The sequence below is a fragment of the Aspergillus flavus genome, chromosome 7, assembly GCF_009017415.1.
Source record: "Aspergillus flavus chromosome 7, complete sequence".
In the NCBI taxonomy this organism is placed as follows: domain Eukaryota; kingdom Fungi; phylum Ascomycota; class Eurotiomycetes; order Eurotiales; family Aspergillaceae; genus Aspergillus; species Aspergillus flavus.
The window spans coordinates 2,967,076-2,994,667 of record NC_092404.1 but is presented as its reverse complement, the minus strand read 5'-3'; the positions used below and the strand labels follow the sequence as shown (position 1 = coordinate 2,994,667).

Sequence of the window (27,592 nt, the reverse complement as noted above, 5' to 3'; positions counted from 1 at the left end):
GATAGCAATTTCTTATTGAAACCTCTGTGTTTTACATTAAGCCACGCACATATTCAGTAACACTCTACCCTCTCAAATATACTATCTATGCTACAGATATCCCTATCTATGTATTTGTTACTGTGTGATTTAACAGTGATGGCGAGTGCACTGACATATCTGAGACAGGTTTCAGGAAGATTAAAAGTAAAACCTGTCCTGCTTACCAGGCTCTACCGCTCTATATTTCGTCTGATTCAAATGTCAATGCTTTGTTGTGCTAGGGCCGAAAGTCTAGTCTGAAAACAAAAGTTTCTAGGAAAGCTTTGCCTCTCCTTTCATGTGTATCTCCCAGATCAATAGTCGTAACTTCGCTTGTAGCTTCCCAAAACCCTGTCCACGCGCACAAATCTTGGACACATCCTTCCGAGTTTTATGCTGATTGGTAATCCCCCAAATTATACCACTTGAAGCAACGCTTCCCATTTGCTGAAGGTCCATTTCATCTTTGTATGCCTCTAGCATGACAAGGAAGTTTTCATAATCCTGCTCGGTTATCGATTCATTGCTGAAGACGAAGTTGAACTGGGCCTGTAAACCCAGTACCCGGAGGCTGGACCCGAGATGGGGTAGGGTATAAAAGTTTCCGCCGAAGGTGAGTGCATTTTCAGGCGTGAAGACAGCATGTGGACATCCAGGCGGCATGATTCTAGTTGGAGTCAGCAGATGGAGGTGAATTTAGGGTGGAGATAGCTACAGGAGATCTCCAGGCATGATATCGACCTTGACCCAGCCGTCATAATATGCCTCTGGGGTTGAGCTTCCGAATTTTGCAAGGATCTCGTACTTTGCGGCGGTGAACCTGCGGGGTAGATACCAGGTCTTGCAGCCGGAGATGCCAACAATATATGTTAACTGCCCCGCCGTATCCACGTGGAGAGGTGATATCGAGTGTCTGCTGGATAGGAGAAAGAATTCATGGTCGGCATAGTCCCGCAGGACCTTCAACGGGCGGCCCTTCCCGGCAGATCCTGCCTTCCGTCGCTGTGCTAAACGCAGAAGATCTACCTTGTTCACATGGACCGGGACACGGGAGAGGATCAGGTTGCGAATATCCAGGAAGTTTAGCGGGGGGCGAGTTTCTGGCGGCGCTTCAAAATGCTCGACAATCTCGTTCAGATATAGTTCGTCGTTCGTATCCTCCTCTGCATAGTTATGGGCTTCTAGCTTTTCAATGCCCAATTGTCCAAGCTCCCTGAGGAAGTCTGAGATCGAACTGGGGATGCCATGAAGAGGATACCGTTCAGCAAAGTTTCGCCAGAGTATAGGTTTCTCAAAGTCTCGCAGAAGAAGACTGTTCAATTGCTCATCGCTCATCACCCGCGTGATGCTGGCTTCATCGGCTTGGCACATGGCATCAATGGAATGAAGGAATGTCCATATCTCTTGGACTTTCTCATTTGTGCTGGTGTTGGTTGGAATAATGGTACGGCTCAGGATATCAGTGGTGTCCGGTTGCATTGGGAATACTACAAGATCAGTAGAGAGAGTAGGGGAAGGGTCCATCCCACCTACAATTCATTCTTGGTACATTCCTCTGGCTGACCTTTTTCCCGATTTCTTTCACGTCTATATGAGTTTAGCTTGGTTCAGTAGCCTACTCTTGTGCGTTACCCTGCATTATTCTTTCCTTCTGCTTGTCAAGACCTTTTAATATCCCACGAGCACTTTCTTCCAGATGTTCAGAGATAGGATAGATATCCTTCCAATGCCATATTCTCTTAATGCATTCATCAAAATCGTTTATTTGCTCGATGTGGGAGAATGTAAGGCTGGTAGCCACCAGAATCCAGATGTAGGCACTTAATTTCAGAATACATTGGAGACGATCTTGAACCTTCTTGTGGTCTTTGTTACCAGGTTTTCTGTAGGTATGGAAATATGTTTGTCGTATAAACAGATCATGCTTAGGTAGTAGCAGGAGCTTATCTTGCCCAAAACTAGTCCGCTGCCGACCTAAGGTATCACAAACATCATATGGTTTAAGTTTCATATTGAAAAGGATTTGGGTCGGTAGAAGTTTGCAGAAGCAGAGACTTGGCAGGAAGTAATGCGAAGTGACAAAAATGTGGATGAAAAGAGTCGGAAAGTGAGGGAAAGTGAGGTAAAGTGGCGGAAAGTAGCGGAAAGTCGAGGAAAATTGGGGGAAGTTGGGGAACGTCAGAGGATTGTATCGCCCAAAGAGCACGTGACTATACTGTCTCGTGCAAATGACCCAGGTCCCTGTCTATTGTATACTTTCACAGTTGATATCCTGAGTGTAACATTCCTGACCTTCCTGGTTAGTTTCTTCCACAAATCGGCATCGGCGTTGGGCAATAATATTCAACTCAAACGATAGTTTTACGAGAAGACGGATTGAATCAAGCAGTCCTTTCTCACCCTTTTGGCTTCAGACGTATTTGATAGATTGCTCCCAGAGCGGCTAGGATATACAGGACCATAACGTATGTAGGAACAGGAAGATGACAAGAATCATAATGAGTCCCGCTGGCTAAAGCAGGAATGTTATTGGGTCGCATTAGTTTACATAGTGGCCAAGTGTGTCGCTGGCAAGCCTTGGTAATAGAACTATATCCTGAATTTTCCCGATAATTTCCTCGGTGTATTCAGCTCAAAATTCATTCGAGATCAATATTATTCGTTACTTGTGTTCTATTTCCTACCCATAAGCATGTCAACGCACTTTGTCACTATTATATCTGATACTAAACTTCTCTAGTACGGAGCGCGAATAATGTCTTGGTTCAAGCTTGGCTGGTACGTAGTGTGATAATAATGCACAATGCTTTATTTAATTCATTAAATCTGAAAGCCCAGTGTTGAGACTCATCGTAATCTACTGAATTCCATTGATCCCCGATCTACTCTGGAACATGGCAGGCACTCAGGGTACTGCTGCTGCTGACATAGGTGTCTTTAACGCAACGAATACTCGAGAATCTAAGAAGAACATTCACCGAGTTTGCCTTGTCATTTGTGCCGCTGGACCTGGCTCCACCAAAGGGATGCGCGCCGATGATGGCGCCGGTACTCTTGTCGTTGATGCAAAACATTCCAACCGAATCCCGCAGCTTCTCATCGGCAATTTTGACAGCCCTCCTATCACGGGCGAAGACAGAACCTGCCAAAGCATACTCCGAGGTGCTGTCAATGAGCTCGCATACGTCCTCAAAGTCAGTTGGTGATGCATCATTGTATGTCTGAACGGCGAAGAGGGGTCCAAAGAGCTCCTTGGTCATTAAATCCGACTCCAGACCCTTGACAGTCGGTTTCATTTCAAAATGGCAGGCTGGACCAAGAAACCCTTGCTGCCGTTTGTGTTGCCGCCGTAGATCAGTTCATGACCGTCTTCCTGGGCGCGCTGGACAAATTGTTCAAATCGCTGAAAAGCGACCTCTGAGATCATAGGGCCTAACGGGTGATGAAGCTGTTTGACATCATCGACGTGTGTCATCTTAGACGCTTCTCGCACGAGAGCCTTTTCGGATCACCTTGTTCCCATATGGTTTTCGGGACAAGTTCCAGGGTCAAAAGTGCAGTGCTTTGTCCCGTTTGCTTGTACGCCGAACAAACTGCTTCGGACGCCAACCGTTCAACATCATCCTTGCAGGAGTCATGGATGAGATGGAAGTTCTTGCCGCCACTCTCCCCGACAATGCGTGGGAAATTCTTGTAAATGTTTGTTTTCGTACCAATCTGGGTACAGGGTGCTCGCAAGACAGCTGAAGAACCGGTATAATGTAGACCGGCGAAATGAGGACTGGCGATGGCTGGCTCAACGACTCGAATGGGATCCTCGACGGGTAAAAACTGGATAACGCTTGTTGGTACACCCGCTTCCTCCATTATTTGGTACAGTAGGTAGTTCGACAAGACCGCCATGGGCGAGGGCTTCCAAAGGATGACATTTCCTAACAGAGCAGGAGTGAAAGCAATGTGTGCTCCCAACGCGGTAAAGTTGAAGGGTGAAATAGCGAGCACAAAGCCTTCTAGGGGTCTGTAGTCCAGCCGGCTCGATGACGAGTCAAATTGCTTGGGGGGTTGCTGGTCATAAAGTTGGGCGCAATAATAGACATGGAAATTCAGAGTATCGATGACTTCCGCAATACAGTCGCCCTCCGCCTGCCCACACGTCTTTCCTTGGCCGATCATGGATGCCGCCATCAGCTTCCACTGGTATTTGGGCGACTCGACAAGTTTTGCAGCCTTTTTGTAGATGGCACAACGGTCCTTGAATGACATGTTGGCCCAATGTTTTCTCGCCTCTAGGGCGCCTGGGATGGCCTTCGCCTTGATGGTCTTCGGGTCCACTTGATGGTACTCAGCCAAGGGGGCGCCATATCGATCCCAGGGGTTGACTTGTTTGCCCTTGTGGCCAGTGCGGATGCGTTTCCCGTTGATAATACTCGGGATCTCGGTGACGGTGCTTTCCATCTCGGCGAGGGCAGCTTTCAAGAGTTTCCTCTCATCTGAGCCAGGCTCGTAAGACAACTTGGAAACCAGTTTACGCTAGAACTAGTTCCTACCTAAAATCGACCTTTGGTGGTTGAGGGGAGGAAGGGACATACTCCACCAGCGTTCGCTGGCTCTGAATACTGTACTGCTGGCATTTTGGAACGTGAGCGCGACGTAGTCGAGATAGGATCCTAGTTCCAATGAATAGACTGTTGGATGCTCATCAGATCGAGGTCCATGGGAACATCGCCCGGGGGGGACCAGAATCCAGGCATGACGCCACTGAGGCCATCAGTGTGTTGCCGAAGTATTGAGGATGCGACATTAAGCCTGACACTGTGCTCCCATAGATTTATCAGCACAGTGAGATGGTACCACCCCGGATTGAAAGACGGGTCATCATTCAATTGTGGCCGGTCTTTACCCTCAAAGTGATCTTTCCACTTAGATCTCCATGCTCTCAACTCCGTAGCCATGAGGTCCAGAAGACACGGTAGCATAATCGATGAGGCCCGTTGAACCAAACCACGTAATTTTGACTGGATACGCCGCAAATCAGCGCTGCAGCAGGCAACGAAGTCCGATGGCAATACATATTGCATTTTGAGCCAGCTATTTAGGTCACCAGGTACAGAGATATCTTCATTTTGACCTAGCGATGGCCTTCGCATGAAAAACAGGCTTTGTTATCTGTCCTGCCGGTATAATGCGAGCCATATTCTCCGTCGTCTCGCTACCTGCCGCCCATCACCATCACTTTGCTCCACGTCCAAATCATGGAGAATACGAAAGGCGTAACCACTGTGAAGATATGAGACGTCATCATCCGCATCCTTCCAGCAAACCAGCAAATAAAATGCTTGTATTGTCTCGATGGACCTGTCACCCTCCGCCAGAGTTCTGATAGCCAGGTTTCGAGCGAGACTACAAAGTCTGCTCTGTATGAAAGGATCTGTCGCCGAGACTATACATCCATCAATATAATTGGCTAATTTGGGTGCGCAAAAGAGGATTGAGGCGAACAGAAAGGAGCTTCGCCGTTGAACATCGTCATGTGTGTCGACTTTAGGATCAAGGATATACTCCCATTTGGCATTCATGTGTATCATGAAGAATTCGAACAGCGCTTTCGATGCCGATGGGCTGATCATGCCTCCCTGAACCGGGTCCTTAATGGTCTGACCAAGCGTCATGGACGAGAGGTAGGTGGGCATTTTGACCACGCCAGCGGGCCAACGGTCATTATCATTCATATCCCGATGAGCATCAGTGTTTCAAGGACGGAGGAGCCATGAAAGCTTGAGCGAATAGGGTATCACTTGTGAATGCTCGAAAGATTCTGGCTCGGAATCACGCGCAGGACCATCATTCGCGCCGGGTCCAAGACTGAATGCGGGGTTGTCTCCCGATGTGACAAAGCTGAACGGCGCGCCTCTCTTTCCTTTCAGCGTGGCCAATGCCGCGATGACCCTTGCACGGACTGCATTGGTGATAACTGGCTGTTGCCTCTGCGACAGCTGCGGTTGGCTATCAACAGAAATGGCTCTGTGGCCGTTTGAACGCCGGGGCAGATGTACAGAACTAGGTTCATTCTGTGACGAACTAGCTATATTTGTAGTTGATGTCACTTCATCCACGGACGGTCGATTGTCATCTTCGCCAGCCCTAGGCTTAGGTCTCGGACGCTGAGGATACGGCTGTGTCCTCACTCTAGCCCTCTTCGTTTGAGCAAAAACACACTCAAAATCGTTCGTGATACATCGGTCGCATCGGTCTCGGCGTTGTGAGATTAGACAGCGCACTTTCGCTTTCCGGGCATGCAAGGCAGGCACTAGAACTGTCGCATCATTGCTGTATGTACATACCTTTGATTGAGTAGCAAGAAATTCCGCTGGCACAAGCTAGAAGGAGAAAACTCACGCAGGAGCACGATGCAAGTCCGTCGGCATCGCAGTTGATGGTGCCATTGAGTAACTGTTGGCAGATTGAGTGGACGGGCCGACATAGATCGATGGATGGGAGAAGCAAAGTTCAAGAATTAACTCAAGATAAGCCAGCACGGGGTCCGTCTGAAGCGCCCTCCGACTTCCCCCCATCCTCCATTTAATCTCGGCCGGGCAGCTGCAAGAACCACCCCTCTTGCTACTATAAGATAGTTAGCAATATGAGACAGAGTATACCCTCAACTCAACTTTTGCACTCTTAACCCTCAGCTATATTCAATCGAGTTTTCAGGTTTCTTTTCTCCTTCCATCCACCAGAATGCCTGGCCGCCTCGAAGGAAAGATAGCCCTAGTTTCCGGGTCGACTCAAGGCTTCGGACGCGGAATTATGGAGACCTTCATTCGCGAGGGTGCAGTGGTCTTAGGCATGGATCTACAGGCTACCGACGGCCCTGTCGATGGCTACCCCGAACATCAGGCCTACCAAATTAAAGCCAACGTTGCCGGTAGGAAGTTGGCTGGAGCTGATATTCCGTTGTTCAGTCGAATGCCCTAGATCCGGTAGGGAAGGAAATGAAGTACTCTAGGATGTCTCTGGAGGTAACCCAGTTATTTGAGAAATATATCTGTTGTAGGAGCTTGAGTCACAATGTGAATGTGTTGTCCCAGCAGAATGGTCCTAGAATAGTCAATCTTGCTAGGACTACATCAATAGTCCTTACTATACAAATGACGCCTTCTTTCGCCGCCTGAGCTGGAACGCGTCAAAGGTCAGTAATCTCTAGAGACCCTGTCTTTCCACCTCTCCTGTCATCTCCATAAAACCCGGTTCTTCAGGCCTGAGTTCAGATAGCATCATTGCCTAATGGTCTGAGCAATGTTTCATGTCACTTGCTATTCGCTTAAACCAGTAATCTCAGTATATGTAAGCCCAGGTTAGGTGCTACCTTGATTACTATACTCCTTTTCGCATAGTAAGTTAGTTAGTTGCTCTTTGTTAGTTTCAAGCAGCGATGCAAGACCACTGCCAATTGCTCGGAATATATCAAGATCTAGCTATCATCTTCACAAGAAACGCGTGCGGGTGGTCACGAATTGGGCCAGATATACTGGGATAAAACCGGCCGCAACGGCTTGTTCGCTGTTGTAGCGTACATCCCTGATTCCTTACAACTACCGATATCAAAGAAACAAGTACCAGAATTATGGCAGTTCAATGTAAGCTTGGCGATATGGATCTTCCAGCTGTCGTGTTCGCCCAGCGCTATTCTCCACATCTTGGGAAGTCAAACTATCGGAATCTACTTACAATGGAGACTATCTAGGTGGCAATGACTATTTCCTCGCTAACTTGCCAACTTGCTGTTTATCCCACCCGGAAAGCATATTTCTGTCCTTCACAACGAACACAATCGCCGGGGATGGAGACCGAGCATAGCTAATCGGAGGTTGAGAACGAAGCGAATCAGACAGCAAACTTAACTCGTTCTACTAAGGGTAGATAGAGTCTGACTCCGCTATAGTACTCTAGTCTATAACACTCCCTCAGAAATCGGTCATGTCCGAATCCAGTCGGTGACAAGATCGGCTTTCAGTTGTTTATACTCTTCCACTCTCTCTAGCGTCACTCCTGGGACGCTAGTCTATCTCAAGATTAGCGGATTATGCGTGTATTTTTGGGACCGTATTTGTTAGATACATAATAGATTTCAAATACCATTGCTAATAATTTAAGTAATCACAGTGGCGACTTGTTACATCATCTACGAAATTTCCGAAGGGTCCACAGTATAGATACACCATATACATTACTTAGTGACCCCCAACCTCATGTTTAAAAAGAGATTGGAAAATAAAACAGGAGGTTAGTTAGGAACAATGAAAAAGGCACTCAACATTTAGGTAAATGTCCTTACGGAAGTTCATTATGCAAACCCACCCATCATGATACCCGAGAGCAAGAGCTCCTCCACCTGTAGAAACTAAGCAAGCTGGTTGGCGGTACTCATACGGGAGCCAGAGTGCTTAGACATCTCCAAGGATCACCCTGCCCCCTTTCAAGGATATGGATACTCTGGGGTAGGACTCATGTTGAATTGGTTGACAATTACTCCAAAAGGGCTGGATATCAAGGGAACCAATGTCAGTCTCTAGATATGGGCCGTGCGTAGAGAAACTGATAGATCTGACAGCAGTGTTTGTATCAAGGGTCTGGAGTTACTTCCTAAACTTAGCATCCCATAGTCGGACAGTTTTATCATCAGAGCCTGAGGCCAGTATCTCACCGTCTGGAGAGAAGGTCACAGCTCTAACCCAATCTAAATGGCCCTCAAGAATCTGCAGTTGTTTTCCAGACTTAGTACACCATAGCCGGACAGTTTTATCACCAGAGCCTGAGGCCAGAATCTTACTGTCTGGAGAGAAGGCCACAGTATTAACACGAGCTAAATGGCCCTCGAGTATCTGGAGTTGTTTTCTAGACTTGGTACACCACAGCTGGACAGTTTTATCATCAGAGCCTAAGGCCAGAATCTTACTGTCTAAAGAGAAGGCCATAGTATTGACCCATTCTAAATAGCTGTCAAGGGTCTGGAGTGGTTCTCTGGACTTGGTATCCCACAGCTGTATAGTTCCATCACCAGAGCCTGAGGCCAGTATCTCACTATCTAGAGAGAAGGCCAGATTATAAGTATAATCTAAATAGCCCTTAGAGATCTGGAGTTGTTCTCTAGACTTGATATCCCACAGCCAGATAGTTCTATTAAGGGAGCTTAAGACCAGTACCTCACTGTCTGGAGAGAAGACCATAGTATTAACCCAACCCAAACAGCTATCAAAGATCTGGAGTTGTTTTCCGGACTTGGCATCCCACAGCTGGATAGTTCCATCACCAGAGCCTGAGGCCAGTATCTCACTATCTGGAGAGAAGACCACAGTGTTGACCATACCCGAATGGCCCTTAAGGGTCTGAAGTTGTGCGCTCCATGATTTATCTCTCAACTTTCTTCCAGTTATAGACTCCCCAGCGGAAAACGTAATTCCAGAATAATAAAGCTGTAGAGGGGCAGAGCAAGCCATGTTTCTGAGGATGAATTGCCGCGCATCATTTAAGAATTCGGAGAGTTTCACCTCTGGCATCTAGATTCTATTTGTTATTTGACTGGATAGCAATTTACTAGATTAGGGCAGAATTTACCTTTGTCAAAAAGTTTAAGATACCCAGGCCATCATATATTCGTCCCATTATACTCACTGCTTCCAGCCAATGAAGAAAATGCTGTTCCAGAAAACTTATTACTTCGTCACTGACAGGCCCATTGCTTTGCGCTACATGATATGCCCAATGGTAACATGAGTATTGCAAGTGTTTGGGTAGGCATTGGTCAATCGTCTGGTCCTTGATATCGTCAAACTCACTTGCATTGCTTGGTAAGTCACAAATATTCTCTTTCAGCAAACTGCTCATGATGTATAAACACCGGTCGGCTATTATTTTGTGCATTTCCTTCTTCTCTACCCGAAGGGCTGTTGTTGTGTGGAGGAGAAAGTATCGGAAATGTAAATGTAAAAATTCAATGAGAGCGTTAGGGTCTGTGGGCATATGAAGGCTTGGGTGAAGTGATTGTAGTGAGTTTAGTTGATCAAGGATATCACTCATAGGTATACCGAGTAACCTTGCAAGTGTATCAACTGAGACAGAAGCCTGAAGAGTAATAATAGCTCCAACTATGTCCCGGAATTTTTGAATATGTACCATTGACTCCAAACCAGATTTATCAAGCAGGAGTACTAACACCGCTGAGTGCATATTCTCAACCGCCCAGGAGAGCGGTGTTCGACCATACTGGCAATCCTCGGACTGCATATTGGCATTCTTCGCGAGCAATTCCTTAACCACTGCAACGTGACCATTACCAGATGCCCATGAGAGTAGGGTTCGATCATGTTCATTATCCCTAGACTCCACGTCGGCACCTTGTTCAAGCAGCATTCTCACTACCGGTCCATGTCCTTCCTTCACTGCTGAAAGTAGTATCTTTTTTTGTATATCATCTTTTGACTCCAGTAGAGTTCTTTCTCTGGTGAAAAGCTCTAATAATTGACGACGGTCGCTTAAGATAGCATAGTAAAGCGGTGTCCCTCCAATGTCATCAGCCAAATTAATGTCAGATCCAGCCCTAAGCAGTACACGAGCTGCTTCCTCATGACCATTCAAGATTGCCCACGATAATGGAGTCCGGTTATGCTTACCTGCGAAGTCAACAAGAGCCCTTCTTTGTAGGAACTTTTTCCAAGACCTTTGGGTCAGGAGCTTCACAATAGCACTATGGCCATTCCCTGCTGCCCAAGATAGCGCAGACCGTCCATAAACATGATCCCTGGCGTCAAAGTCAATTCCGTTGATTTTAATCCAATGTTTGGTGACGGGTGTAAGCCCAAAATATGATGTAACCATCAGAGTGGTGAAACCAGTAGGGAACTCTGTGTTTAAAGAAGCCCAATAAATGTGAAGCCAGGTTTGACAGCGCGTGGTGCTTGCATCACAAATTATATTAAGGTCTGGTAGCATGCCCTCTAGTTGGAGTTTTGACTCCAATAGATGAGCTGTCCAATGTGTAGCAGAGTAGTCCAGAAAGACAGAATGGTCGCGACTGGGTCCGACCGCTACAGATAACGGAGTCTCCTCAAAATCAGTGAAAAGCAGATGTTGGATGCAGATATTGGCAAGAAGGCAGTGTGAGTCTTGCAATCGAAGAGAACGTCTCCATCCAGATGGCCGATTAATATCTTCAACTGTCCCCTCCTGAGCGACCAAAAATTCCCTTGCTGTTTGGTGGAGGAGATAAATTTTGGAATCAACAATCATAATAAAGAGCCCACATATAGACCGGATCGCTTCATGAAAACGGTTTTCCGGTTCGAGAGTGAGGTCGGCATAAGAAAGTTGACCCTTCCTTAGATTCAGCGCGAGATTCATTTCCTTGAGACTTAAGGGCCGCAACGCTCCAACCACAATAGACAGTAGTCTCTTGGCTTTTTGAGGATCCTTACTTCTTGCTAGGATTCGCTCATATGCCTCATCGACTGTCTTTGGGGGGTTAGAAGTAACCTCAGCTATTCTTTTCTCGTCAATATAGTCCTGATTTTGGACCAAGTCCTCCAAAGTAAGGTAGACCCAGAGATATGTCCTGTGAGTGACACGAGTCAGGCTTTCACGCAACATGTCGCGCTCATTATTTGTGAGCTGTAGTCGATCGTGTACCTCATTGACCTTAACTTCAATGAAAATATCAATCTCTTGAGAAATCTTCTTCGTTTCAACATCGCTTTCTCCACTAAGATGGATGGCAGGCTGTCCAGGTATGTTAAGAGGTTGAAAGCCCTGTCGGATATGACTATAGGGGCGACTAGTAATTAGGAATTTGAGGTTGAAATTATGTTGACTCTCATCTGTGTAAAGCCTGCGCAAAGCCTCCATAAATTGGGAACTTCCATGTTGTTCACATTCATCCAAGGCGTCTAAAAGAAAAACGATCTCCCCAGCATTTTCCTTGCTGGCAGCTTTGAGAAGAATAATCCAGAGCTCACTGAATGAGCTGGTGACGCTTTCATTCATTTCAAATTGCTCAAGTATGGTATCATCCAGCAGGTGACGCTTCTTGTCAAAGAGTTGGTGAAGTATACAGCATAACGCATTTGTGATACTCTTTTGGTCTTCATAGTCATCTTTGAAAAAGAAATATCCAACTGCTCGAGACACATCGAGTTTGGGAAGGAAATCTGCGAGGTATTTGGCAAGGACAGACTTGCCACATCCAGGATTTGCAGAGACCCAAAGCAGTCGTGATGTTTGACTTGATTCCCAGTCTTGAAAAATCGGATGTGAGATGAACCATTCACACGTTCCAGGTGTTCGATCAGGGTTCCGGTTTTTTTGGTCTTGATAGAGTGACACATAAAGGTTTCTCAGAGCAGCTATCTGTCTTCTTATCAGCGTTTCGTTCACTTGAGCTAACGCGTAATTTCTGTGGCTAATATTTTCTTGAGATGGGACAGCTGCTAGAAGGAGCCGAGTATAAGTAGCAGCGGCAAGCGCTGCGTATCCCTGCCATTCTTTATTCTTATGGGAGTCGCAGTAGTCACAAATGCCTCTGATCACCAAGCAAGACAGCTGATCCATGAGTCCAGCTGCCTCCATTTCGAAGCAGAGAACATTTGAGTCTTGGGCAAGAGAGTCTCGTGCTTTTGCGCCCTTCATAACTTGATTTGCGGACGCTATCAAACCGTAATGAATATGAGGCTCAGAAGAGTCTCGGGAGGCTCGTTTCACTAACTGGGTCTGGTCACATTCCAAGCAATCAGGATGGTTTCCTTCGTGTATGTATTCTGCATTAAAAAGCCAGTCTCTATGAGGTCGTGAGAATTGTTGTTTTAACCTCTCATTTGTGTTCAGTATACGAGAAATAGTCCCATCAATATCTGCCTCCGTAATCGCATATTTGCTGCGCACTTTGGACACGGTGTTGAGTAATAATTGGGAGGGCTTGTTGAGCGAGCTGGCGCGTTGAAAGCGTCCATCGGGTAGTGTCTTTCCAAAATCATATTGCACCACACCTCCTGAAGTACCGGATGGTATGCTAACTACCACATCCCCAAGACGAACATCGGTGCTTCTGCTGGGTACACCACCTGCAATACCCACCATCAAGGCAAATCTTAGGGAAGGGAATGTTGAATGCATCTTAGCTAGGACAGCTGCAGCGGACGTAATTCCATAAACACCTGAGGGTAGGCAGGCGATAACGACATTGTGTTCCCCCAGTTTGCCAAGTGTATAGGCGTTAGGATCGGTTGGAGGTTGAGGAAGGGGGTCATGAATCTCCTTGAGCATGAGTTCCGCAGCTGTCATCTCCAGCGGCAACGCGCACACCCAGGCAACGGTGTAGTCGTGGTGAGAAGGCTTCATGGTCGCCATTTTCCAACCACGGCATCGCAGATTATACCAAACAGGGAAACTTTATACTAGGATAGTTCATAACAGAATACAAGATTTTCAAGGACAAAATAGATGCAAAATTTTATTTTTTGGTAATATAAGCACAGAGCTTCAGGTCCTTTGAATGCAAAGCAGGGAAGGCAAACGAGGCTGTCTGGGTATGAGCTGGCACTGCTGACTGACTAGGCCATGTGACGAATCATATTCTTCAACATAGTCCAAGCCTCCTTTCAGTTCAGCGTTAGTCAGTAACACTTGTCCACAATGTCATTTGGAACATGATGGGATTGATTTTAAATATACATCTATGACCATCTTGCAACACAGCTTCCACAAGGTTCCTTCCATGAAGTGAAGACAAGTATCCTTCCCTCAGTCCGTACCCCGCTCTCGGTCTAGTTTGCATAATAGCTCCGACAATCGAGAGTCCGACTGTCCCACCAATTGTTGTGTGCGGTAAGTGGCAGGGCTACGCGCTAGTCTGAAGGTGATATCCATGATGTACAGGGTACATGATACATATCCCAATAACAGGCAAGTTTCCCAACAATATTGCTGACAATAATCAACTGGCATTGCACATCCATATCCTAAGATATATAATCTAGCTTAGTGTAATTGTATGATAATCCTTTGGGAACATAGTATTGCCAGGAAGCCCCTCTGTATTCCAACCCTGTTATCTCGCGTGGTGTGGTCAGTCAGGACTTCTGACATTCATGAATTAGTTATTCCTTATGGGCAACTCAGTGGTAGAATTGGTCAAACTTCTGCATTCTGTGGTGTGTTAGAGTCAGTCCGATTCGACGATTCCTGCAATACTAGCTGGAACTATTCAGCCACTGAACCTTTAGTTGGGACCACGAGAGCGAGAAATAGGATGAGAACAAGAGCTAGAGCACCTTTGGATAGGAATATATTCAGTTTCTAGTGTAACCACCAGAGAACTCCCTGCGCCTTTCCCCCCATGGATTCAAATCCATTATAGATACATATCCATCAATTCCACATTCTTGAATGTGTAGTGGTGCGTGGTGACTTTTGGTAGTTCTGATAACTACCAGTGACAACAAACTCAACTAAAGCGAATAGAACAGAACAGATACAGAGAAGCCATCACACTGCTTGTACATTTCTTAGACCGTCGGGAGATTCTTTCTTTCGTGCCATTACCCACATAAACTCGGAATCATAGTCCGGATCCCCCTCCTCCAACGTTCCATCATTTGCGTGCAATACTTCCATCTGTAAGATATCAAATCCGATTTCTGTTAACATTGCTCGGTTCTGATCCACACTATAGCTGCTCCAGAACATCCCATATCCTAGGAATTCGCCATGGATTTCTTCTTCATCGACAGTTGCAAGATTAAAGACGAAGACACCCCCGGGCTTCAACCAATCATAGATCGTAGTGAGCATGGCCTTGAGCTGCGACCGTGGAAGGTGGAACAGTGCATAGAAGCTAATGACACCATGGAAGCTCATAGGCTCGAAAGTGAGGGTGGTCATGCTGCCCGTAACCAGCTTGGCCTCCGGGCAACGGGCCTTGGCTAACTCGATCTGCTTGGATGAGAGATCATTGGCGACCACTTGAGCGCCTTGGTCAAGAAGCATTCTTAGAATAGGAACTCCGGGCCCGCAACCAAGCTCTAGAATAGAGGGTGAAGGTTGCAGCTTGTCTAGGAGCATCTTGGTGTATCTTTCTCGTGGTGACTTCTGGCTCTTCACCCACTGCAGATACCATTCTGTAATATTGTCGTAGCCGTATTCAACAATACCTTCAGGCGTGTCAGACATTATGCCGCTGGAGCAGGAGTAAAGATTGGCAGGAAGGAGAAATGGATATATTGTGGTAGAAGACCGGGCAGTGGCGCTTGTTCACGTCAACTGGAGTCTGTGGCTGAACTGTTGGATACCGACGAATACACTCCCAACTGGATACGTAACAGCTATACGAGTAGAATGTACGGAATATATAACGGCAGATTGACAATGAAAGATGATAGAGAGATGGCTGTGCGTCAGGTGATCGTCTGCCTATATCCCATCAATCAAAATGAACGGATGAGGTCACGTGCACCCTAAGCCCCCAAACGGGCAGAGGCAGGACCGTAACTGGTCCATAACTCCATAGTGCTTGCTTATGCTTCCAAGGTAACTACTCCTTAGTTACCTTCTTGCTCATCTTCTGACTCACCTCTACATCTGCTTATCAATTACACAGCGTGCCTCGCACAATAACTACCCCGCCGATCACTACGGCATAGGGGGAGCGCCATGACTCATGAGGGTTTTCAAGAGGAGGTCGGTTAGACTGCCTATATTAAGTTAGACAATGGACCGGTTTTTTAGTAAAGTAGAACGTATGCCACGAATACCACAGAGCCTGTGATTGACCATTGATATTGGGCTCCAGTGAATTCCTGTGCTTGTCATTTGGAGGCTGTAGTAATGCTGCACACATGCATGACTCATCTGCATTCGAAGTACTGTTGAATCATAACCTACGAAGACGATATCTCCCCATTTCGCAGCTCGACAAAACGTAAGAAGTCTACTTGAACACATTATCTATTCCTTCCCGGATTCTTGAGCTTTATCAGTCCTGATGGCTACTTGTAAGTATTTGGAAAAGTGCCAGTGTATATAACTAGTTATGTCCACGCCTTGCATTGCATTACGTCTATCTGACTCTCGCACATCTCAAGAGAGTCCACGGCGTCACAGTGTCATGCAGTTGTCCAACCCACACCTAATCAAGGAATCACAACTAGGGCAAACCAAGTAATAGAGACATATGCCGTAAGACCGCGTGGAAGCTGGGCTTCCTGACCCTGTTGTTTGGTTTACTTGGTCAGCACCCAGGCATTTCCCGTCAAGTATAACTCCTGTTGGAGAATTTTATAGAAGTTAGTGTATGTCAACATCAGCTTGTAGTAGAATCAGCTGGTCGAAGAATCATTTATTTTTAACCTAGGAAAATCACCAGATATTTCCTGTTATCCTCTAGAATAGGAAGTCTCCGAGGACGCTCTTCAACGTATCGCAAAGAAAATGAAGCCAAACTGGGTGTTCATGCTTACAATACACCCCCACGGGATTATCATTTATCAGATCACGTATGCCTACTAGAACTACGGATATAAGACCTCGCACGTGTGCGTAGGTCAATAACAGACCAGAAGTTGCGTCTCCAAAACAGGATGTTAGGGAGCAACAGTGCAACCTTAGCTTTTGAGACTCACCTGAAAGACTCCAATCTTGCCACATTGGTAGTTAGCCATCTCAAAACTACCTACCAAAGTGGCCACTGCCATGTCCGGCCGCAGGAAAATTAATTCTTCGGCTTGGCTGAAATCTCACACCATTATTAAGAAGGGAGCGGCACATGTCGTAGCTTTGAGAGCCCCGGTATGAAACTAGGTTGGCTAAGGGCACATTGAAAGGGGATAGCAGCCCAAATGTAGCCGATAATGCCTTCTGCCACCACCACCTGTGGTTGCAGACAAGGCTCCGGAACCAGAATGTGATAATGGTGCTGGGATTTGGCATCACAGTCTTAGCCAAGACGAACCATGGAACAAGTTAATGGCGATTAAGTAGAACACGGTTGAATCAAAGGGATCGGGGAAGGTCTGGAGAAGAGCGTGCCCACACCTACGCCGATTAGGAAGATACTCGCTGTGGTCCAGGGTTATTAGCTGATGTATGGGAGTACAAGGTCTTTCACGGGTGACCATAGACCCAACCATGTCATGGACACCAAGATCAATCGATGATTTGAATGCTACCAGCAAAGCGAGCATGATCGCCAGACAAACACGACGAGGGGAAGGTTTCATTAAGCAAGAAATTAAAAAGTCCACAGCATATGAGGCTGCTTTGTGGTTACAAGAATTTGCCCAATGTTATCAGCAGGCCACTGGAACTGCTGGGACTCCCTGATCAACGCAAAATCCGCCTGAGGTTCTGCACCGGATCGGAGAGTTTTGAGCAGCGACAAGCTGAGCTATCATTCATCGAGTTGATTTCAAGCATTACATTATAGCTTCCCAGTTCATGAGCCTTGTCGGTCAAAGCGACGAGGTCAGTCAGTCCGAAGTTGTACGGAGTCGAAATCTCTACGCTTTCTCGCTGTATTATACCTTTCAACCATCATATCTACCAAAATAAATGGCCTTCAACAGCTGATTTCTCCTGCGAGGCTTTCTATAGTCATGTTGGCGAAGGCTGCAACATGCTGTGAGGCGGTGCAAGTGTTGTGGCTGACGCTTCCATATCTGGAAATAATGAAGCCTTGGGCGTAAGGCATTAAATACTAGAAGCGGAAGGCGGTGGTGTCGAAAAGGGTAAACCTTCTTCCGACCATAACTCGCTCCAGAACTTGATGTAAGTACGGAGTATACACTATACATACAAGTTGTTTTAGACGCTTCTCGGTTCCCTTCACAGTTGGTAAGCTTACGACCTTGACCCTGTCCGGTCTTTTTATGTGGAAATGCAATGGAGTTGAACGACTGACTACCTTCTGCCAGACGTTCCCCACCCTTCACCCGCAGCCGAACAGTGATTTTCCTCCGTCATTCCGATTCGCGATTAATAACCTCGGCTTCAAGACAATTCCTGTTGCGCGACGAACGATACACACCGTACATGCGCGGATCCGAGTACGCAAGAACACTCGGTTAGTCAGGGGAAAGTTGAAGGAACCCGCAAGGAAGCAAAGCAAAAGTTGAAGCTACTCTTACACACCGCATCGATGCCAGTGAGCGGGTCGTCGGCGAGACTCTGCGTGGACTACATTCCAGCCACGCTGGGGTCTCGAAGGGTGTCAATACTGCCTCGAGGCACGAGGCCGGCCTATGCCAGACAATGCAGAAGAAGTGTACAACGGTCATATGCCAGTGTGAGCCGTTCCCAGACGCCAAGCCCGGCAATCATCCATATAACCAAAGGCTTGAATACCCGTGGGCCACGGCTGGGTCATGAGTATATGCGACAGTACGCAACAGCAGCAGCGAATGAGGCCAGGTCGGATGTTGCAGCTGAGCTACAGGGTGGTCCTTTAAAAGAGTATGATGCGCGAGTGCAACAGGGTCGGCTACGGGATGACCCATACCAGAGACGTACGTCCTACCCTCTTCTCCGCTATTTACGGTCAACCCCAAGGGGTATGGTGAATGCTGATGATTGGATTCACGCGCAGAGATAATTGGGAGGCTACAGGACTTACACGAAAGGCTACGAGGCTACCATCCTCCGGCCGTCATCCACCCGAATCCCGAATCCTTGGATCTTCAGCCGAAAACTTCATTCCTGGGCTCTTTGTTCGGGCGTGGCAAGGCAAAGGAAGAGTTAATCATCCCTGAGAACCTTCCGAAAGGCCTGTATATGTATGGAGATGTCGGGTGTGGGAAAACAATGCTCATGGATTTGTTCTACGAGACCTTGCCGTCGAATATCGTGTCCAAGTCTCGTATTCATTTCCACAATTTCATGCAAGATGTCCATAAGCGCATGCATGTGGTCAAAATGCAGTACGGCAATGATTTTGATGCGTTGCCTTTGGTAGCAGCGGCCATTGCCGAGAAATCGAGTGTGTTGTGTTTCGACGAGTTCCAGTGTACGGATGTTGCGGATGCTATGATTCTGCGGAGGCTTCTGGAGTCCCTCATGTCCCATGGGGTCGTGCTCATCACCACTTCCAACAGGCACCCCGACGATCTATACAAGAATGGCATCCAGCGGGAGTCGTTCATCCCGTGCATCAACCTGCTGAAAACCGCTCTGGACGTGATCAACTTGAACTCCCCCACAGACTACCGCAAAATCCCTCGGCCGCCTTCCGGCGTCTACCACCACCCACTGGGTCAGGATGCTGACCAACACGCCCAGAAATGGTTCGAGTTCCTGGGTGATCCTAAAGATCCTCCCCATCCAGAAACGCAGGAGGTCTGGGGCCGCAAGATCGAGGTTCCCCTGGCGAGCGGCAGAGCCGCTCAGTTTAGCTTTCAGCAGCTGATCGGTCGAGCGACAGGAGCTGCAGACTACCTGGAGTTAGTTCGGAACTATGACGCCTTTATCATCACGGACGTGCCCGGGATGACCTTGAATCAGCGAGATCTCGCTCGTCGGTTCATTACTTTCATTGATGCCGTCTATGAAAGCAGGGTAAGCACTCCCACCACACGGAGACGAACTAGACTAATCTCCTCCAGGCCAAACTAGTCCTGACCACGGAAGTGCCTTTGACCAACCTCTTCCTCTCCGAGGCGGAAATGAAGAGCTCTCTCGGGGATGGCGAAGGGAGCGATCTCTCCGACGCAATGCGCATGATGATGGACGACCTTGGTCTATCCATGCAAGCTCTCAAGTCCACATCCATCTTCAGCGGTGACGAGGAACGGTTTGCATTTGCCCGAGCGCTCTCGCGTCTCTCCGAGATGGGCAGCAAGCAATGGGTGGAGCGGGGGTTGGGGGTCGGATTGAATGCTGAGCAGGGGAAAAGCGAGCACGACGCATGGAAGAAAGTGAGGAGTCATTGGAGTGAGGATAATATGTGATGATGATTCCACGTTGATCCTACGTTCCTCCCATTTTGGTGCATTAGACTTGGGTGTTGTATACCATTTCGTTTTCCTTCTTTCTTCCTCCTTCACGCATGGGATGTATATATTGACCTAGATAGATGTGTGGCACTCTGCAGGTTTTGCAAGGCCATGAGTATGAACATATTGAAGATATCCGCACGATGGTGTGAGAACATGTTGGTACACGTTCCTCGATATTACGTGCGGCTCATCCTGAAGCATGCATGTCCGTTATGACGTTCAACCGGAACTGTCAACCGGTTTTAGAATCTGGTAGGAAGTTGATCCCCAGTCCTATTCTATAAACAGTTCGATTTAGCCACGACATCACTGGGCAGAAAAGCAATGGCATAGAACGTAGATCAAGATCCCGCATGGATGACGGTGACGTGCGGCAACTGCGCTCTTTCGTGTCTCCTCATGGATATTTTCCAGTTCGGCTACATTTAAAATCCTCCCTTGTCCCTTGGGTTGGTAACACGAGACTGGACTTCGTCAGGGGCAAGCCAGTAGTAATTGCAATGTGGGTGCATGCTGAACGAAGGGGAATATCAGCCAGCCTTCGTGCTTCTCTATTGATGACACGTCGATAGTATGATGACTGGGAGCAATAGCAGTAGTCTTCTGATTGTATGTACACAGTCTATTTTTGGGGGTCAGTCTCTGCATGGGAAATTGTCCGATACTGGTCATGTTCCACCTCATATGGATATACTTACTCATTCACTGCGGAATTGTTTCACCACTGTCGTAGATCCAAATAAACCTAGAGTACCCTCAGCCCCCTTTCCTCTTCCTCTCTCAGCACGTCGAGAGAACACATCACACATTCCAAAGGGAATTTCCACGCAAGGGGGTGGTCCAAACTCACCCATCCTTACCTGCGAAGTCAACAAGAGCCCTTCTTTGTAGGAACTTTTTCCAAGACCTTTGGGTCAGGAGCTTCACAATAGCACTATGGCCATTCCCTGCTGCCCAAGATAGCGCAGACCGTCCATAAACATGATCCCTGGCGTCAAAGTCAATTCCGTTGATTTTAATCCAATGTTTGGTGACGGGTGTAAGCCCAAAATATGATGTAACCATCAGAGTGGTGAAACCAGTAGGGAACTCTGTGTTTAAAGAAGCCCAATAAATGTGAAGCCAGGTTTGACAGCGCGTGGTGCTTGCATCACAAATTATATTAAGGTCTGGTAGCATGCCCTCTAGTTGGAGTTTTGACTCCAATAGATGAGCTGTCCAATGTGTAGCAGAGTAGTCCAGAAAGACAGAATGGTCGCGACTGGGTCCGACCGCTACAGATAACGGAGTCTCCTCAAAATCAGTGAAAAGCAGATGTTGGATGCAGATATTGGCAAGAAGGCAGTGTGAGTCTTGCAATCGAAGAGAACGTCTCCATCCAGATGGCCGATTAATATCTTCAACTGTCCCCTCCTGAGCGACCAAAAATTCCCTTGCTGTTTGGTGGAGGAGATAAATTTTGGAATCAACAATCATAATAAAGAGCCCACATATAGACCGGATCGCTTCATGAAAACGGTTTTCCGGTTCGAGAGTGAGGTCGGCATAAGAAAGTTGACCCTTCCTTAGATTCAGCGCGAGATTCATTTCCTTGAGACTTAAGGGCCGCAACGCTCCAACCACAATAGACAGTAGTCTCTTGGCTTTTTGAGGATCCTTACTTCTTGCTAGGATTCGCTCATATGCCTCATCGACTGTCTTTGGGGGGTTAGAAGTAACCTCAGCTATTCTTTTCTCGTCAATATAGTCCTGATTTTGGACCAAGTCCTCCAAAGTAAGGTAGACCCAGAGATATGTCCTGTGAGTGACACGAGTCAGGCTTTCACGCAACATGTCGCGCTCATTATTTGTGAGCTGTAGTCGATCGTGTACCTCATTGACCTTAACTTCAATGAAAATATCAATCTCTTGAGAAATCTTCTTCGTTTCAACATCGCTTTCTCCACTAAGATGGATGGCAGGCTGTCCAGGTATGTTAAGAGGTTGAAAGCCCTGTCGGATATGACTATAGGGGCGACTAGTAATTAGGAATTTGAGGTTGAAATTATGTTGACTCTCATCTGTGTAAAGCCTGCGCAAAGCCTCCATAAATTGGGAACTTCCATGTTGTTCACATTCATCCAAGGCGTCTAAAAGAAAAACGATCTCCCCAGCATTTTCCTTGCTGGCAGCTTTGAGAAGAATAATCCAGAGCTCACTGAATGAGCTGGTGACGCTTTCATTCATTTCAAATTGCTCAAGTATGGTATCATCCAGCAGGTGACGCTTCTTGTCAAAGAGTTGGTGAAGTATACAGCATAACGCATTTGTGATACTCTTTTGGTCTTCATAGTCATCTTTGAAAAAGAAATATCCAACTGCTCGAGACACATCGAGTTTGGGAAGGAAATCTGCGAGGTATTTGGCAAGGACAGACTTGCCACATCCAGGATTTGCAGAGACCCAAAGCAGTCGTGATGTTTGACTTGATTCCCAGTCTTGAAAAATCGGATGTGAGATGAACCATTCACACGTTCCAGGTGTTCGATCAGGGTTCCGGTTTTTTTTGGTCTTGATAGAGTGACACATAAAGGTTTCTCAGAGCAGCTATCTGTCTTCTTATCAGCGTTTCGTTCACTTGAGCTAACGCGTAATTTCTGTGGCTAATATTTTCTTGAGATGGGACAGCTGCTAGAAGGAGCCGAGTATAAGTAGCAGCGGCAAGCGCTGCGTATCCCTGCCATTCTTTATTCTTATGGGAGTCGCAGTAGTCACAAATGCCTCTGATCACCAAGCAAGACAGCTGATCCATGAGTCCAGCTGCCTCCATTTCGAAGCAGAGAACATTTGAGTCTTGGGCAAGAGAGTCTCGTGCTTTTGCGCCCTTCATAACTTGATTTGCGGACGCTATCAAACCGTAATGAATATGAGGCTCAGAAGAGTCTCGGGAGGCTCGTTTCACTAACTGGGTCTGGTCACATTCCAAGCAATCAGGATGGTTTCCTTCGTGTATGTATTCTGCATTAAAAAGCCAGTCTCTATGAGGTCGTGAGAATTGTTGTTTTAACCTCTCATTTGTGTTCAGTATACGAGAAATAGTCCCATCAATATCTGCCTCCGTAATCGCATATTTGCTGCGCACTTTGGACACGGTGTTGAGTAATAATTGGGAGGGCTTGTTGAGCGAGCTGGCGCGTTGAAAGCGTCCATCGGGTAGTGTCTTTCCAAAATCATATTGCACCACACCTCCTGAAGTACCGGATGGTATGCTAACTACCACATCCCCAAGACGAACATCGGTGCTTCTGCTGGGTACACCACCTGCAATACCCACCATCAAGGCAAATCTTAGGGAAGGGAATGTTGAATGCATCTTAGCTAGGACAGCTGCAGCGGACGTAATTCCATAAACACCTGAGGGTAGGCAGGCGATAACGACATTGTGTTCCCCCAGTTTGCCAAGTGTATAGGCGTTAGGATCGGTTGGAGGTTGAGGAAGGGGGTCATGAATCTCCTTGAGCATGAGTTCCGCAGCTGTCATCTCCAGCGGCAACGCGCACACCCAGGCAACGGTGTAGTCGTGGTGAGAAGGCTTCATGGTCGCCATTTTCCAACCACGGCATCGCAGATTATACCAAACAGGGAAACTTTATACTAGGATAGTTCATAACAGAATACAAGATTTTCAAGGACAAAATAGATGCAAAATTTTATTTTTTGGTAATATAAGCACAGAGCTTCAGGTCCTTTGAATGCAAAGCAGGGAAGGCAAACGAGGCTGTCTGGGTATGAGCTGGCACTGCTGACTGACTAGGCCATGTGACGAATCATATTCTTCAACATAGTCCAAGCCTCCTTTCAGTTCAGCGTTAGTCAGTAACACTTGTCCACAATGTCATTTGGAACATGATGGGATTGATTTTAAATATACATCTATGACCATCTTGCAACACAGCTTCCACAAGGTTCCTTCCATGAAGTGAAGACAAGTATCCTTCCCTCAGTCCGTACCCCGCTCTCGGTCTAGTTTGCATAATAGCTCCGACAATCGAGAGTCCGACTGTCCCACCAATTGTTGTGTGCGGTAAGTGGCAGGGCTACGCGCTAGTCTGAAGGTGATATCCATGATGTACAGGGTACATGATACATATCCCAATAACAGGCAAGTTTCCCAACAATATTGCTGACAATAATCAACTGGCATTGCACATCCATATCCTAAGATATATAATCTAGCTTAGTGTAATTGTATGATAATCCTTTGGGAACATAGTATTGCCAGGAAGCCCCTCTGTATTCCAACCCTGTTATCTCGCGTGGTGTGGTCAGTCAGGACTTCTGACATTCATGAATTAGTTATTCCTTATGGGCAACTCAGTGGTAGAATTGGTCAAACTTCTGCATTCTGTGGTGTGTTAGAGTCAGTCCGATTCGACGATTCCTGCAATACTAGCTGGAACTATTCAGCCACTGAACCTTTAGTTGGGACCACGAGAGCGAGAAATAGGATGAGAACAAGAGCTAGAGCACCTTTGGATAGGAATATATTCAGTTTCTAGTGTAACCACCAGAGAACTCCCTGCGCCTTTCCCCCCATGGATTCAAATCCATTATAGATACATATCCATCAATTCCACATTCTTGAATGTGTAGTGGTGCGTGGTGACTTTTGGTAGTTCTGATAACTACCAGTGACAACAAACTCAACTAAAGCGAATAGAACAGAACAGATACAGAGAAGCCATCACACTGCTTGTACATTTCTTAGACCGTCGGGAGATTCTTTCTTTCGTGCCATTACCCACATAAACTCGGAATCATAGTCCGGATCCCCCTCCTCCAACGTTCCATCATTTGCGTGCAATACTTCCATCTGTAAGATATCAAATCCGATTTCTGTTAACATTGCTCGGTTCTGATCCACACTATAGCTGCTCCAGAACATCCCATATCCTAGGAATTCGCCATGGATTTCTTCTTCATCGACAGTTGCAAGATTAAAGACGAAGACACCCCCGGGCTTCAACCAATCATAGATCGTAGTGAGCATGGCCTTGAGCTGCGACCGTGGAAGGTGGAACAGTGCATAGAAGCTAATGACACCATGGAAGCTCATAGGCTCGAAAGTGAGGGTGGTCATGCTGCCCGTAACCAGCTTGGCCTCCGGGCAACGGGCCTTGGCTAACTCGATCTGCTTGGATGAGAGATCATTGGCGACCACTTGAGCGCCTTGGTCAAGAAGCATTCTTAGAATAGGAACTCCGGGCCCGCAACCAAGCTCTAGAATAGAGGGTGAAGGTTGCAGCTTGTCTAGGAGCATCTTGGTGTATCTTTCTCGTGGTGACTTCTGGCTCTTCACCCACTGCAGATACCATTCTGTAATATTGTCGTAGCCGTATTCAACAATACCTTCAGGCGTGTCAGACATTATGCCGCTGGAGCAGGAGTAAAGATTGGCAGGAAGGAGAAATGGATATATTGTGGTAGAAGACCGGGCAGTGGCGCTTGTTCACGTCAACTGGAGTCTGTGGCTGAACTGTTGGATACCGACGAATACACTCCCAACTGGATACGTAACAGCTATACGAGTAGAATGTACGGAATATATAACGGCAGATTGACAATGAAAGATGATAGAGAGATGGCTGTGCGTCAGGTGATCGTCTGCCTATATCCCATCAATCAAAATGAACGGATGAGGTCACGTGCACCCTAAGCCCCCAAACGGGCAGAGGCAGGACCGTAACTGGTCCATAACTCCATAGTGCTTGCTTATGCTTCCAAGGTAACTACTCCTTAGTTACCTTCTTGCTCATCTTCTGACTCACCTCTACATCTGCTTATCAATTACACAGCGTGCCTCGCACAATAACTACCCCGCCGATCACTACGGCATAGGGGGAGCGCCATGACTCATGAGGGTTTTCAAGAGGAGGTCGGTTAGACTGCCTATATTAAGTTAGACAATGGACCGGTTTTTTAGTAAAGTAGAACGTATGCCACGAATACCACAGAGCCTGTGATTGACCATTGATATTGGGCTCCAGTGAATTCCTGTGCTTGTCATTTGGAGGCTGTAGTAATGCTGCACACATGCATGACTCATCTGCATTCGAAGTACTGTTGAATCATAACCTACGAAGACGATATCTCCCCATTTCGCAGCTCGACAAAACGTAAGAAGTCTACTTGAACACATTATCTATTCCTTCCCGGATTCTTGAGCTTTATCAGTCCTGATGGCTACTTGTAAGTATTTGGAAAAGTGCCAGTGTATATAACTAGTTATGTCCACGCCTTGCATTGCATTACGTCTATCTGACTCTCGCACATCTCAAGAGAGTCCACGGCGTCACAGTGTCATGCAGTTGTCCAACCCACACCTAATCAAGGAATCACAACTAGGGCAAACCAAGTAATAGAGACATATGCCGTAAGACCGCGTGGAAGCTGGGCTTCCTGACCCTGTTGTTTGGTTTACTTGGTCAGCACCCAGGCATTTCCCGTCAAGTATAACTCCTGTTGGAGAATTTTATAGAAGTTAGTGTATGTCAACATCAGCTTGTAGTAGAATCAGCTGGTCGAAGAATCATTTATTTTTAACCTAGGAAAATCACCAGATATTTCCTGTTATCCTCTAGAATAGGAAGTCTCCGAGGACGCTCTTCAACGTATCGCAAAGAAAATGAAGCCAAACTGGGTGTTCATGCTTACAATACACCCCCACGGGATTATCATTTATCAGATCACGTATGCCTACTAGAACTACGGATATAAGACCTCGCACGTGTGCGTAGGTCAATAACAGACCAGAAGTTGCGTCTCCAAAACAGGATGTTAGGGAGCAACAGTGCAACCTTAGCTTTTGAGACTCACCTGAAAGACTCCAATCTTGCCACATTGGTAGTTAGCCATCTCAAAACTACCTACCAAAGTGGCCACTGCCATGTCCGGCCGCAGGAAAATTAATTCTTCGGCTTGGCTGAAATCTCACACCATTATTAAGAAGGGAGCGGCACATGTCGTAGCTTTGAGAGCCCCGGTATGAAACTAGGTTGGCTAAGGGCACATTGAAAGGGGATAGCAGCCCAAATGTAGCCGATAATGCCTTCTGCCACCACCACCTGTGGTTGCAGACAAGGCTCCGGAACCAGAATGTGATAATGGTGCTGGGATTTGGCATCACAGTCTTAGCCAAGACGAACCATGGAACAAGTTAATGGCGATTAAGTAGAACACGGTTGAATCAAAGGGATCGGGGAAGGTCTGGAGAAGAGCGTGCCCACACCTACGCCGATTAGGAAGATACTCGCTGTGGTCCAGGGTTATTAGCTGATGTATGGGAGTACAAGGTCTTTCACGGGTGACCATAGACCCAACCATGTCATGGACACCAAGATCAATCGATGATTTGAATGCTACCAGCAAAGCGAGCATGATCGCCAGACAAACACGACGAGGGGAAGGTTTCATTAAGCAAGAAATTAAAAAGTCCACAGCATATGAGGCTGCTTTGTGGTTACAAGAATTTGCCCAATGTTATCAGCAGGCCACTGGAACTG

The 27,592-nt window shown here is 46.9% G+C and overlaps 14 protein-coding genes across 14 annotated transcripts; 2 read left to right on the top strand and 12 right to left on the bottom strand.

Annotated features, from left to right (window-relative positions):
* F9C07_1908990 (uncharacterized protein) lies at positions 1–2,467 on the bottom strand. The gene is made up of 4 exons (XM_041295002.2): positions 1,654–2,467; positions 1,555–1,608; positions 737–1,508; positions 1–688 (listed from the first exon to the last, which is right to left on the bottom strand). The coding sequence occupies exons 1-4, from the start codon at positions 2,030–2,032 to the stop codon at positions 295–297; spliced, it is 1,599 nt and encodes a 532-aa protein (XP_041150706.2). The 5' UTR covers positions 2,033–2,467; the 3' UTR covers positions 1–294.
* Positions 2,468–2,903: 436 nt separating this feature from the next.
* F9C07_2062407 (delta-1-pyrroline-5-carboxylate dehydrogenase) lies at positions 2,904–4,652 on the bottom strand (the record flags this gene model as incomplete). The annotated part of the gene is made up of 4 exons (XM_071508665.1): positions 2,904–3,346; positions 3,388–3,507; positions 3,534–4,533; positions 4,611–4,652. The coding sequence occupies 4 exons, from the start codon at positions 4,650–4,652 to the stop codon at positions 2,904–2,906; spliced, it is 1,605 nt and encodes a 534-aa protein (XP_071367154.1).
* A 36-nt stretch (positions 4,653–4,688) lies between these two features.
* Positions 4,689–5,099, bottom strand: F9C07_13352 (uncharacterized protein; the record flags this gene model as incomplete). Its single annotated transcript, XM_071507983.1, has 1 exon — positions 4,689–5,099. The coding sequence occupies one exon, from the start codon at positions 5,097–5,099 to the stop codon at positions 4,689–4,691; it is 411 nt and encodes a 136-aa protein (XP_071367153.1).
* Positions 5,100–5,421: 322 nt separating this feature from the next.
* Positions 5,422–5,711, bottom strand: F9C07_2062675 (uncharacterized protein; the record flags this gene model as incomplete). Its single annotated transcript, XM_071508669.1, has 2 exons — positions 5,422–5,461; positions 5,521–5,711. 2 exons carry the CDS (start codon positions 5,709–5,711, stop codon positions 5,422–5,424), a joined length of 231 nt encoding a protein of 76 aa, XP_071367152.1.
* A 60-nt stretch (positions 5,712–5,771) lies between these two features.
* Positions 5,772–6,464, bottom strand: F9C07_2230031 (uncharacterized protein; the record flags this gene model as incomplete). Its single annotated transcript, XM_071509854.1, has 2 exons — positions 5,772–6,348; positions 6,418–6,464. 2 exons carry the CDS (start codon positions 6,462–6,464, stop codon positions 5,772–5,774), a joined length of 624 nt encoding a protein of 207 aa, XP_071367151.1.
* A 295-nt stretch (positions 6,465–6,759) lies between these two features.
* Positions 6,760–6,996, top strand: F9C07_13353 (uncharacterized protein; the record flags this gene model as incomplete). The annotated part of the gene is made up of 1 exon (XM_071507984.1): positions 6,760–6,996. The coding sequence occupies one exon, from the start codon at positions 6,760–6,762 to the stop codon at positions 6,994–6,996; it is 237 nt and encodes a 78-aa protein (XP_071367150.1).
* A 1,661-nt stretch (positions 6,997–8,657) lies between these two features.
* On the bottom strand, positions 8,658–13,416 carry F9C07_13354 (putative WD-repeat protein; the record flags this gene model as incomplete). Its single annotated transcript, XM_041295001.2, has 2 exons — positions 8,658–9,578; positions 9,637–13,416. The coding sequence occupies 2 exons, from the start codon at positions 13,414–13,416 to the stop codon at positions 8,658–8,660; spliced, it is 4,701 nt and encodes a 1,566-aa protein (XP_041150702.2).
* A 914-nt stretch (positions 13,417–14,330) lies between these two features.
* On the bottom strand, positions 14,331–15,500 carry F9C07_2147279 (putative O-methyltransferase). The gene has a single exon (XM_041287325.2). It carries the CDS (start codon positions 15,235–15,237, stop codon positions 14,554–14,556), a length of 684 nt encoding a protein of 227 aa, XP_041150701.1. The 5' UTR covers positions 15,238–15,500; the 3' UTR covers positions 14,331–14,553.
* A 1,491-nt stretch (positions 15,501–16,991) lies between these two features.
* On the bottom strand, positions 16,992–17,246 carry F9C07_2063711 (uncharacterized protein; the record flags this gene model as incomplete). The annotated part of the gene is made up of 1 exon (XM_071508689.1): positions 16,992–17,246. The coding sequence occupies one exon, from the start codon at positions 17,244–17,246 to the stop codon at positions 16,992–16,994; it is 255 nt and encodes an 84-aa protein (XP_071367149.1).
* A 74-nt stretch (positions 17,247–17,320) lies between these two features.
* On the top strand, positions 17,321–20,200 carry F9C07_2263301 (putative ATPase; the record flags this gene model as incomplete). Its single annotated transcript, XM_071510167.1, has 4 exons — positions 17,321–18,566; positions 18,647–19,611; positions 19,659–19,970; positions 20,147–20,200. The coding sequence occupies exons 1-4, from the start codon at positions 18,200–18,202 to the stop codon at positions 20,198–20,200; spliced, it is 1,698 nt and encodes a 565-aa protein (XP_071367148.1). The 5' UTR covers positions 17,321–18,199.
* Positions 20,201–20,897: 697 nt separating this feature from the next.
* F9C07_2104040 (uncharacterized protein) lies at positions 20,898–22,277 on the bottom strand (the record flags this gene model as incomplete). The annotated part of the gene is made up of 1 exon (XM_071508966.1): positions 20,898–22,277. The coding sequence occupies one exon, from the start codon at positions 22,275–22,277 to the stop codon at positions 20,898–20,900; it is 1,380 nt and encodes a 459-aa protein (XP_071367147.1).
* A 301-nt stretch (positions 22,278–22,578) lies between these two features.
* Positions 22,579–23,637, bottom strand: F9C07_2104039 (nucleoside phosphorylase domain-containing protein; the record flags this gene model as incomplete). Its single annotated transcript, XM_071508965.1, has 1 exon — positions 22,579–23,637. One exon carries the CDS (start codon positions 23,635–23,637, stop codon positions 22,579–22,581), a length of 1,059 nt encoding a protein of 352 aa, XP_071367146.1.
* Positions 23,638–24,551: 914 nt separating this feature from the next.
* On the bottom strand, positions 24,552–25,721 carry F9C07_2281284 (putative O-methyltransferase). The gene has a single exon (XM_071510493.1). It carries the CDS (start codon positions 25,456–25,458, stop codon positions 24,775–24,777), a length of 684 nt encoding a protein of 227 aa, XP_071367145.1. The 5' UTR covers positions 25,459–25,721; the 3' UTR covers positions 24,552–24,774.
* A 1,274-nt stretch (positions 25,722–26,995) lies between these two features.
* F9C07_13356 (uncharacterized protein) lies at positions 26,996–27,467 on the bottom strand (the record flags this gene model as incomplete). Its single annotated transcript, XM_071507985.1, has 2 exons — positions 26,996–27,012; positions 27,236–27,467. 2 exons carry the CDS (start codon positions 27,465–27,467, stop codon positions 26,996–26,998), a joined length of 249 nt encoding a protein of 82 aa, XP_071367144.1.
* Between the last annotated feature and the right edge of the window lie 125 nt (positions 27,468–27,592).